This window comes from Ciconia boyciana, chromosome 2, assembly GCF_034638445.1.
Source record: "Ciconia boyciana chromosome 2, ASM3463844v1, whole genome shotgun sequence".
NCBI classification, from domain to species: Eukaryota; Metazoa; Chordata; class Aves; order Ciconiiformes; family Ciconiidae; genus Ciconia; species Ciconia boyciana.
In genome coordinates, this window is record NC_132935.1 from 146,387,539 (window position 1) to 146,400,003 (window position 12,465).

Genomic DNA, 12,465 nt, shown 5'->3' on the forward strand with positions numbered 1-12,465 from the left:
AGAGATCATTCCCTGCAGCTGTGTCACCCAAAGCCACATTTTCTTGATTTTAAATGATCCCTCTGTTATTGCAGGAAGCAGGCAGATGAAAGTCTGGAAAGGGATTATGTACTTGGCATCATTACAATCAGTTCAGATTATACTAGACTCCTGGGTTACACCTTGTGCAATGAGAGGGGCTAAGTATCTCCCTGGGTAGACATACATACTTCCTACTCTTGACCTCTGTCACCTATTCTAGCCCCGATTTCTTTTTCTGGAGAAATGTACATCCTACAGCTAGATGATATTAGTCACATACAGCAGTTCCCATCTTTGCTAGTTTGAATGAAATGCTTGCTTTTTTTCCAGTGTTTCAAAATATTTGCTTCCAACATAACAAGAAAGCTCATGTGGCATGCTGCACGAGATGCTTGTATCGATTTGGGAGGAAACCTGGCTACCATAGCAAGTGAACAAGTGCAAGGTACATATATGGGCTCTATTGAAAGAATAAAATATTAATCTCTTACTAAAGAAATGGCTGTACTCTCCAAAATAGATTATGGGATTATCTGCTGAAAATTCCTTATGAGCCAGGCCAGTTTATGCTTCGTTTTAACTCCAAAGTGTGAAACAATAGCTAAATTATTGCATATAAGAAATAAAGTGTGTTTTTCTAGTTATTTCAGTTGCTCAGTTTTCATTAAACTTCCAGTCTGTTTTGAGTGTGGTTGCATAGATCCCTCAAACAAGCAGACATCTGTATTTTCTGCCTCTCTCAATGGCAATATGATTTGCTGGAACACTACGCGTGCATACACAGTGGGGACGGGGACATTTCCTAATTTGCTCCGGAGCTTTCTTTTGGGCTACTTTTTCAACCTTAATGCTTGTGTAACATATGTTCCTACAGATGCTTATCTAAACATTTAATTAAAGGCAGATGGGCTCTGTAGTGGGAAATCTTATCTTTTTAATACGGCCCCAGTTCTGGGCTGTTGCACATTTTTCCTGTTTTGGGTAAGTCATGATGAGCTTTCCTTAATGAGAAATCTTTGCTTCCCTCCAGCTTTCCTTTTCTATCATTTAAAGGATGCCACAACTAACGTTTGGATTGGGATGAATGATATCAACCAAGAGTCCACATTTCTTTGGACAGATGGAAGCACCGTTTCCTACACCAACTGGATTAATGGTGCACCAGAACAGAAGCAAAGCTACTTTGACTATTATGACTTTGAAGGATTGACAGACATCACTGTGGAGGTACAGGAAATTTAAGTAACCTGTATATCTTAGGCAGCTAGATGATTTTCCTAAAAGGGAAGTTACAGCAGCAATAACAAGATGCTGAAACAAATCCTTTTGTAAGCAGAATGGGCCTTAGCAAATCACCTGATAGCAATTCCAAATACACCAAAAATGTTTGGCAGAGGTTCTGAAAAAGAGGGACCTTGTGCTTTCCATCTGACCTATTGCAAAATACCAGTTCTGTAAAACAAGCCTGGAGAGGCATATATTACATCAGGTCCCCCACAAACTGCATTACCACAAACATTAAAGTTGCAACACCAAAAATAGAAAAGTTATGATAAACCAAAATTAAGGTTGTTGGTGCAACATTAATTTGTCTATGTATATGTCCCATTCCTGGCTAATGTGCTCCCACACTGCTTTACTAGTTTCTGATGGTACAAAAGGATATCTTCAATAAAAGGGCTATATCTCTGCTGAAATTCAATCTCTTTTCCAAAGGAGGTAAACACGTAGTTTCTGAGGAAATGATAGGCAGCTAGTCACCAGAGATTTTTAACATCTACCAGCAGTCAACTTGCTTATGACTAAAACTTGTTTAAATCAGCATAAGAGAGAAACTCAGATCAAATATTGAAAGACGGTCATGGCCAGTCTTGAAATCAGGGGAGCCATGAAGGAAATCTTGAAGCAATTAAACATAAGGAAGTAAAGGGAAAATTTGGTTGTTACTAAAGACATCTGACAGTGATAACTTGATAATGACTACAAACAACTGGTAAAGAGTACCTGCTTTCTGCAAGACAGTCTGTTTCAGTTAAGATAAACCCAGACTAGTGCTTTTAATAATAGTTCTTGTATTATTTTTCTCATTGATGGAAATGTTTTGAAGCAATTCTACATAATTGTAAATCAGAACTGAGAAGACATATATAGGTACCCTAGTAATTTCTATAGTCATTAAAGGATTCTTAATAAAACTTGCAAGATTATTTTTTATACACTTTTCTTTCAGACTTTGACTGGCATCAGTGGAAGCCTGGTTCAAATTTAAGGGGTCACTAATAAATACCAGGTCAAGCTGTTTGGCAGAAACCTAGGAAATTTGGACTAATTACATAGGTGCTCAATGAGCATCTCTCCTCTCCTCTCCCTCTCCTCTCCCTCTCCTCTCCCTCTCCTCTCCCTCTCCTCTCCCTCTCCTCTCCTCTCCCTCTCCTCTCCCTCTCCTCTCCCTCTCCTCTCCTCTCCTCTCCCTCTCCTCTCCCTCTCCTCTCCCTCTTCCCTCTCCTCTCCCTCTCCTCTCCTCTCCTCTCCTCTCCTCTCCTCTCCTCTCCTCTCCTCTCCTCTCCTCTCCTCTCCTCTCCTCTCCTCTCCTCTCCGCCATCAGGCTTGCACTAGGAGTATAGGAGCTTCAGCTCACCACCTCCTGATTGCCTTTTGTAATGGCTGTGTGTCTTCCCCTCTCCTTCAGACAGATTGTGTCTTCATCATGAAGTCAGATGGGAAATGGAGAGATGATAGCTGTGACAATGAGAGAGGCTATATATGCCAGATGAATTCACGTGAGTTCTGTTTAACCCAGTCTCCTAAATAGAAAAAGTATCTCAGTTAGATAAGCTGAATATATAAACTGATGTGATTTCTTTCAGCTTTGAGTCTCATTCTGAGTCTCTCAGGCTTTCAGAGCTCCACCAGTCTTAAGGCTGTACTATTTTTAAAGTACAATTTGTTCCACAGAAACTGCTGGAGAGGAACCACTATCTTAATTGGGGTTTTATACCTAAATCATGAACAATACTAGAGAATAATTAATGGAAATGGATTTCTCTCAGTGAAATATGAGGTTTCTAGGCATCCTCTTTAAGTGCAGTGTAAAACCATGCTCTTGCAGAGATCTCCCCATACTCCTGGCTGTCTCTGAGCAGAGCATTTAATCCTCTCTTAACATTTCTGCTGAATGCCATATGAAGTCTATTAAAATGTACAGCCTCTTGGCTGTGTCTTTATTGTAGAAGAATATTGATTTTTTTTATTTATTTTTTTACACCAAAATGAGTAATGAATGTTGACTCTCCTGCTGTAGAACTGTAATTATGCAAATCCCTGCTGCCCAGCCATATAATGGGAATAGAGAAAGCAAAACACAGATAACAAAATAGTTTTGCCTCACCTTTATTACAGCATTAGTAAAAACTATTCCCCCCCCACTTCAAACAGCTCCTGCAGCCTGTTCACTCTCAGCATAGCTAACTTGCTTGTAAGAACCCCCTCTCCCTGCACAGCAAACATATAGTTTTAGGGAGGCATTTTTAGTTTGCTTAATCCCAATTACAGCTCTTCTGAATACATTTACATTCTCAAGGGTGGAAATATACACTGCCTGACTCAAATGTGCAGGCAATGTTCAGGCAGCCCTTACAGACAGGCTAATGACTTTGAGTCAACAGCGAGTGGGGATCAATTAATATCTATTATCAAAGTCTCAGGTTGTGACAACAGGGTACAACAGTAAATGCCTTAAACGTCTTGCCCTAAGTCCTCTCCACCAGTGATCTGAAATAGGTGTATACTCAGATACCTAGATTTAGTCAAAATATCTTAAAGCACAGGAAGTCAAATATCCAATTTATGAGTCTTAGTCTGCACTAGTCAGGCCTCTAGCAGGTATACTCTCTACTTCAGGGCATACAGGATTTCACTCTGCTTTTTACATTAACAAATTTGGTTCATGTTTTACAACAAGTTTGTTTTGGGCTTGTGTGGTTTGGTTTTGAGTTTTGGGGTTTGGGTTTTATTTATTTATTTTTTTTTCTCATTAACAAATTGTTCATGAGCTTAAATAAAGATTTTGACTTATTGTTAATACTGGACCTTTTGACTTATTTTTTAATAGCTTCCATGCTAGACATGAGTGATATGTTGTAAATTCATACATTCAGTTTTTCCTCCATAGTTACCATGCAGTCTGAAGTACCAACAACAAATCCACCCTCTGGCTTTGCCCATTATGGTGACAGTAGCTATTCAGTTATCTCATCTGAAATGCAATGGGAAGAGGCCAGAAAAAATTGTCAAGACAAATCTGCAGAACTTGCCAGCATTTCAGATGCCTACATCCATTCATTCCTGTGGATCCAGATGTTGAAATATGGAAAACCCGTATGGATCGGTCTTAACAGCAATATGGTAAGCGCTGGACAGATGAGCGCTGCAGGTGCTTGGTGAGCTCTTCTCTTTATAGACCTGCTGGATGCCCAATTTATAACAGTGCTGAAACAACTGTACTCTGAATGGCTTTACTGTGTATGTGCATAGATTTCTAGTGCTCCTGTCAGAGTTACTAAAAGGCTTTCATGCACCAAATGGAGTGAAAAGTCACAGAAGAAGTTAAGCAGGAAGCAACAGATGAAAGTAGAATGCTCTAGAAACGGTAAAAGAAATAAAGGTGCAGACTGAGAGTCACAAGCCAGGATGTGCAGCTATCATGAAGCAACCGTTAGCCATTCGGAAAGTCTAACTCCTTGCTATATAGAGGGCTACTTATAACTATTATTATATTAATAAAAGTTTTTATGAGTATTAGAGAGACATTTTAAGATTATTTTGACTGTTTAATGCCAAGTAATCTTTACTCACCAAATAGCTCCCAGTTTTAATTTAAATAAAGCAGAGCAGAGGGGACGAATTCTCTGTAATTTCTTCTCTTGATACAGGATTTACTAAATGACCTAAGATGGACTCATCTGAGTTTCTTGCCATGTTGTAGAAGTTTGTGTTACTTCACAAAAACCCTCCCAAAAGCAATGCACTGTTGAACCCTGTTCATATGTAGTTCTTTTGTAACTCAGAGCACGCAGTGACACTGCTTAGAACAGTGAATGGTGTTTAAAAAAACGGAGTAGCACAGGGCTTTTTTTTTTTTTTTTTAAATCTCAAATAGACATAGGACACTATATTTATGTACCAGAGGTTTTTATGTAAAAAAACTCTGTTACTAGAACTTCTTTGTTTTCAGACTGGCAGCTATTACAAATGGACCAATAACTGGAAAACCAGGTACACGAAATGGGCAGCAGGGGAACCAAAGGAGAAAAATGCTTGTGTCTACCTAGATCTTGACGGTACTTGGAAAACAGCATCCTGCAATGAAAGCTACTTTTCAGTTTGTAAGACATCAGATGGTAAGTAAATGAATGTAATAATTTTAAAGACACATTCCTAACTCCATTAGTCTGCCTTAATCCTAGAGATTTTGCTCGGGCTTGGGCTAAAACCCTCAGAGGAGTATGGTTCAGGATGCCGTCTACCTCCCTGAAGAATTTGAAGGTTTGCTATTGGATGATATATGAATTCAAGCACATGAAAACCTCTTGTGCAAACAGATATGGCTGCACGGCTTTCATGGTAGTCGTAACGGTTTGCATAAGATGAAGCTCTGTCTTCAAGGTATTTTGCTCTTTCTGAGGTGTGAGCATAAATCACACTTGAGATTGTGTGTAATATAAGTAAGTGCTGGGAACATGCACTGACTGTGTGGACTGCAGCAACTGGATAAGTTCACACACAGGTGTCACTGAGCCAAAATACAGGCAAGAGTTTCACTCCCATTCACTATTGCTAGAGCTAAAGCACTTCTGATGTAGGTGTAAGAGCCTTGGGAATGTGAATGATACTTTAGCTCTTTGTAGAGGTATGCAGAGGCATGTTTGCTTGTAGATTTTGTAGAATTGTGTCATTTTCCCTCCTTGAGGTTTTAAGGCTACATAATATAGTTTGTTCCTGATGTGAGATTCAAGATAGATTTTGCCACTTGAAGGTGGCTTCCAGTTAAAATTTCCAGCCATACATTTGGTCTGCATATGCAGTGCAAGAACCGCAGACCGATGGAAGTGAACTGGAGTTGCACACATGATCAGAAATGAAGACTAATTTGGCAGAGGTATGCCCCACTGATGGCTCCTTTGTATAAAGTGACAACATACAGAGACCAGGCAGCCTAACAATATGGGACTGTGGGATCAATGATTCATTAGCCTACAACAGCTTTCTGTGTTGTAAGAATGCAAATTTGAGATCTATATCATCCCTCAGGGTTTGCTTTCCTTACAGTACTGCCAAAGCAGGCAGTTAGATGCTGCAGGATGTGATGTTTCCTTGTCCTAAGAAACGTGATTGGAGAAATAAGGTGTTTCACACTCTTGACTGCTTGGCTCTCCCTGTTGTCTGAGCTGAGGGCCTGTAGGAACAGTCAGGAGTAGAAGTCCAGATAGTTAAAGCCGAGTGAGAGAAATCCCACACTATTTACACACATATCCTACCTCACAGGTTACTCATAATACAATACCAATTTCATATCATATGGTTACTTTAGCTATAGCTCCTACTGACCCTGCTCAGCTGCCCGGAGACTGCCCCGAAGCACCCGAACTCCGAGCTTGGATCCCTTACCGTGGCCACTGCTACTACCTCGAAGCATCAGCTGGGACAAGCTGGGCACTGGCCTCCCTCAAGTGTGCTTGGTTAGGTGAGTGCCTTCATTACCAACTGACGAGTTTTGTATGAAAGTTTATGCAAAACTCACATAAAAATATAAAAACATCGATTTAAAAAAAAAAATTAGAACTACTTTGTTTACCTACCAAGCTATTCTAAATCTGGCATGATGAAAATAAACTGACGCAAGCGACTTTGTGCAGCCTTCTGTCCTCCCAGGGGCTGCAGCCTCCCCAGGCGTAGAGTTCCTCATCAGCTCCTGGTTTCTGGGGCACCATCCTGGGGGCAGTGGTGGGGGGCCATGGCCACTAAGCACCTCCAGGGCTCTGTCCTCCACAAGAAGCAATGGGGAAGCCAACAGAGTAGCATGCATAATACTTTCAAAAGTTATTGTTTGTATAGACTTAAAAGAGGAGATCATTCCAGTAGTTGCTCATGTAGGTCATGGTTATTTGCTTGCTAATGCCTTTCAGGTGCTACCTTGGTTTCGGTAGAAAACATGGATGAATCTGACTTTCTGATCCATACAATACAACCACTTGGAAATAAAGTAGGAGGCTTCTGGATAGGACTTTACCAAAATGTGGATGGTAATGTCTTACTTCCCATATTTAATTGAAAAATGCTTTGCTAATATGAGAAAATTGAGGATAACTATCTTTACAAAAAATGATGTTGTCTTCTGCTGAAAAATAGGTTACTATTACATTTTTTAAGTCATTTGCTGAGCTAAGGAATTAAAATATCCATGAGATACATTTTACATTTTTTTTACTCTGTATGTTGCTCTTTAGGCCAGTGGTTGTGGCTAGATAATGCTGTACTGGACTTTGTCAACTGGGAGGAGAAAGAATCTGGTGTGGAGCATCACTGCGTCGAAATGACTGCACCATCTGGTTATTGGGACGACACTGATTGCTCTTCTGAAAAAGGATTTATCTGCAAAAAACCCAAAGGTAAGTCCTTAGCGATTCAGCCCTTAGTGGCAGAGCAGATCTGTTTACTAGTAACTGTTACAGCCCTCCACCACATGTCTGGAAGTAATTTCTGACAGTTTCGTTTGGCACATCCCACTTTTTTAAACATTTGTAGTTGCCTGTTTTTGCAGACTGTGAGCTCTTCACATCACTGTCTGCATTTGCATGGGAATATGGTAACGTGCTGTATGCACCCCAGGTTGAGAACGAGACTTTCAGAAAACTTTTGAATACCTAACGCAGGCATTGGGACGGCACTTGTGCAAACTTACCACTTTTCCAGGAACGAAGTATCGTAACAGTTATTATACCCTGCAAGGAGGAATGACTGTGAATAATCAAGCTTTCTCTTCAAGCTTGTTACACTCAAAAAGTATGTTTGCTGAACATCAAAAAATGGCTTCGTATTGGGTCTGATTCAACAACCTTTAAGTCAGTAATGCTTCAGGGATACTAAAAGGCCAGCTGTTTGTGTTGCAATAATAATATAAGGAGTACTCCCCTATTAAATGAAAACTTCAAGTCATTCCAGAAGCTGTCTTACCAGCATTTCTGGAAAATTTCATGTAGTACTGTATATGCCAGACTAACGTTTCAGAGGTAAAAAACCACATGTAGTATTCCCAAGGGGAGATGCAAATGACATAATTGTCTGAAAGAAAGCACTATCGTTCCATTCGCTTAAGTTAGCTGTTAAAATCAATCTTACTTAAAAAATGGTAGGTTGCCATCTTTAGACCTTTGTACTTTCTTTTGTAGTAGCTGTGAGATCACATTTAATTTTCCAGCTTTTGCATTATGCATTGTCCCCAGTAAATCATGGGGAACATCTCTGTCCTATGCTGAAAACATAATTTCCTGTGTAAAAAAAAAAAATTAAGATTCCTTTATTTGGATGAAAAGTTGAAAGAACATGATTTCAATACTAAAGATCGCAAGGCACAGTAGTTCTCAGAAAAATAATTGAAAATTTGGGGTTAGCTTTTAATCATTTTGCAAATGTAGTCTTTAATTAAACAAACTGAAATGTAACCAAGAAAGAGTCTTCTCCCATGCACTGTTAATTTCCGTGCTTAAATCAGCACATGCCCATGGCAGTAAATCAGTTAATCCCCATTAAAGATTAACTAAGAACATCCAAATTATATTCCATCCCATATAGTACTAAAATAATAAGGAAGCACTAAAATCCAACCATTGAATCATAAGATACCCTCATATGTAACTATTTCCTGCCTTAGTAGGGGATACTGTTGCTTTGTAGCTATTCATTTTACATTCTGTTCTGCTTTCATATCATTTTACATTTTGCCTTTATAACTTCTCCTCTGGGTAGCAAGTATGTTTTCAATCTGTAATGTAAAAGGGCAAAGAGGAGAAATATTTTCATTATAATTTAGGGACTCTTGATTCAGAATAGTTTTTCTTACTTTATAAGAACATCCAGTATGTTTACTTCTTCTTTTCTGAGTATCAAACATTTTTTGCACCTCTTCAACAAAAAAAGATTTTACACAGGTCTTTTCTTTTTCCCTGTCTCTCTCTTATGCATAGGCAAATGGGAAGATTACAGCCTTGATTCAGAGGGCATTTTCTAGGGAAGACATTTAAGAATCTTAAACTTAATTGTAACAGCAGAATCCTGCTGGACATGCAGAGCTTCCTAAAATGTGCTATGTGAAATTAATCTCCAGAGTTGTACATCATGTTCTTAGTAAATAGAAATTAATATTTCAGGAAAAACGTGAAAAGGTATTTCTGAGTGAACATAGAAAAGAGTCAGTATTTGAACGTTGGTAGATATGAAAACAATATAAAGTTTTAAATGGATGAATATTATAGTTTGGTAATGTTTAGGAAGGTAAAACCTTAGTAATGTATTTTTTGCCTCACTTATGTTGCTTTTTATGACAGACATATATGTTATTAATGCAATGGTAATACTTCAGGGGGTTTTGTTCCTGTATAATTTTAGCAAAACATATGAATTCTAAAATTTAGAATTTCTAAAATAAATTCTAAAATTTGACTAAAATTTAGTCAAACTTATGAATTCTAATGAAGTGTCATATTATTTCTCTCTGATATTCATTGAAGTTGAGCCAAGTGGGAGCCCTCTACAGCAAAAAGGTAAGAGCTTTCATAAGAAAAGTAACAAAAATCTAAATACAAGCACTTAAAATGAGTTTTCCCAAGTCACCCCCTTTTAGAGAACAAGTCCTGCTGACGGTTACTGGGATGCATGGTTGTAAATCACTCAGGGTAATCCCACAGTGCCTTTTACATGCACACGAGTCTCATGTGTTCTTGGTCGACTGGACTGCTGGAGGGCTAACCCTGAGCTGACAAGCTCAGCAGTGACCCAACTTGTGACTAACTTTGAGAACAGGCACAGAGAGCTTTAAGGAGGCTGTCAAAACCCATGTAGATGTACACACAAATTTCTTCCATAGGTATTATTGTAAATAATGTAACATAAAAATATTGTAAAACTAATTTCCAAATAATTAGCATCCTGTAATCCATATCTAAAGCATGCATTTTCATTAAATTCTTACAAGCATCGACTACATGCATTGTATATCACTGTAATCCAGATCCACTAAAACCATGTTAGCTTTAGCAACAGAGACCTGGCTACTGATCAGCAACAATTCAGGGCTCAGATTTACACTGAACAGACTCCAAGTTCAGGCAGGAGAGAACATCTCCTCCATGTTTTTCATGTTGTATGTGGAATAAAAAATTACTAAGGTTTCTCACAGTTATATGCATTCATTTCAGGAAAGGAAAAGAATGAAGAGACTCACCCACCTGTTCATGTCTCCATTTGGCCACTCGTTTTCTTGGCTGTTCTCACTCTTCTTGGAGCTGGCATGTCAGTCTATTTCTACAAGAGAAAAAGACAAAACCAACTATCAACAGATTCTGGCAATTAAACACTTCTAAAATGATGTGTCGGTGACTGAAGAATTGGTGAGAATGGGTCCTGTGGCATGTACCAATTCAGAGGAGCAAGTTATTTGCTGAAATTAAAGGATGTATCTGTTGAAAGTATCTAGTGAGGCTATCTGTAATCTAAAATTAAATCCCTTTTCTCTGCACTAGCAGACTCTTGTATCATGCATATTTTACAAGATCAGAATTACGGATTGGTGTTACAGTTTTGTAACAGTCAAGATGATATTCTCAAGTGCCTTAGCAAAAACACTAGCGTAAACAACTTGTCAAGAACAAATAAATGTACTGAAAAGGACTATAAAAGTTAGCTAGGGAGAATGAATGTGCAATAAAGTGTGATTACTATTTAGAACTGTATCCCCATGACTTTGTGGACACTGCAAAGAACTCAAAAAATAAAATCTGCCCAACTCTGTTGCAATCTTGAACTTGTTTTGCCCCACAAACTTCACTCCATCAGACCAGCACTTTTATTGTTCCTTATAGCTGTATCCTATTACACTTACTTATAAAATGGTGCTTCATATACTTACCTCAGATAACTTTGGGATAGAAAACCTTGCCATTTTCATTTTCTGCTGTGGAAAATACAGTTCACACCACCAAAGGATATTAAGTTCAGGTGTAGGTTTTGGTCTTTTTTCGATCTGATAATATGATTGTTAACTGTAGCATGTTCACTAACATGAATTAAAATATTCTCACCTTTGCATTCTTCCTTCTTTTTGTTAATGCTTTGAAATAAATAAAGTTATTAGTATAATTTTCAGCTTCAGACTTCCCTGTGAATCAAGTGAGAAGAAAGGGGAAGGGAGATACAATAACTCTTTTGTCAAGAACAAGGAGGGCTTCTCTCCCCACCACTTTGAATTCAGCTTGAATAAGCACCAACTTGCCATTTTTAAATGCGAGAAAAAGGAACTGAAAACTAAGGAATGTAGCAGATGATGCTGTACGAGGACTCTGCAAGAAGACTAAATTTAAGATGTTAGAAAAACAGTGGAAAGTAGTATAAAATAGCATGTAGGTGAGCTGCAAATATAATTTCCACACAAAACACTGTCAAAACACTGTTATGGGGAAGAGTGCTTAGCAGATAGCCCCAGCAAACAGCTTGCCTTTCTCAGGCTGCACAGGGTCTACTGAGCAAGCTGGAAAGTTAAAAGAAATAATAACAAAAAGCAATAAAGTTTCTTTTCTAGGCACTGGACTCCTCTTTTCTTGGTGTAAATACTATTAAGAATGTAGCACGCTGGTGAGAACAGGTTATTACGCAAGTCAAATGCAGCACCCAGGACACTGACCCCAAAAAGTCTGTAACCAGCATCAAGCTGGTTGGTCATGTGAAAGGGGCAGCTCTGAAGTTCTCAAGTCTTCTTTTAGCCTACCCCAGTGTCTGCACTAATCTCCCCCCCATCACTCTGCAGCCTTGGGGAGCTGAATCCTCACAAGCATCCATTTACACAACAGAGGGACTAAAGCCCAGTTTGGACCGGAGGGTGGCTGGCACTTCGTGAGGCAGAGGAGGGAACTAGGCAGGAATTGTGTCCTCCAGGTATTTTCCCTTGGGATCCCCTCTGTGGGAGCCATTTCATTTTGTGATTTCAGATGTATCTGAAATACGGTTTCACTCAGTAAACTCAGTTTCTGTTTCTCTCCCACCCCATAGTTGTCTGTGGCACCAGTCAGCTTTATGACTTTGGGCTGCTCTTGCAAGCCTTGCTCACACTAAGCTCTCCCTGAATGTCACCTGCAAATAGAATAGTTATTATTAAACAATTTATTCAATTCCTAC

The 12,465-nt window shown here is 39.0% G+C and overlaps 1 protein-coding gene across 1 annotated transcript in view; it reads left to right on the top strand.

The window, feature by feature from the left end:
- The window catches only part of LOC140647148 (macrophage mannose receptor 1-like), a 35,312-nt gene extending 24,664 nt beyond the window's left edge, over positions 1-10,648 (top strand). The window contains exons 21-30 of the mRNA XM_072851512.1: positions 352-466; positions 1,052-1,248; positions 2,711-2,801; positions 4,193-4,425; positions 5,255-5,420; positions 6,611-6,763; positions 7,206-7,322; positions 7,527-7,688; positions 9,807-9,839; positions 10,494-10,648. Coding sequence (XP_072707613.1) covers positions 352-466; positions 1,052-1,248; positions 2,711-2,801; positions 4,193-4,425; positions 5,255-5,420; positions 6,611-6,763; positions 7,206-7,322; positions 7,527-7,688; positions 9,807-9,839; positions 10,494-10,648 — 1,422 coding nt within the window. The remainder of the gene's footprint in view (positions 1-351; positions 467-1,051; positions 1,249-2,710; positions 2,802-4,192; positions 4,426-5,254; positions 5,421-6,610; positions 6,764-7,205; positions 7,323-7,526; positions 7,689-9,806; positions 9,840-10,493) is intronic.
- The last annotated feature ends 1,817 nt before the right edge of the window (positions 10,649-12,465 follow it).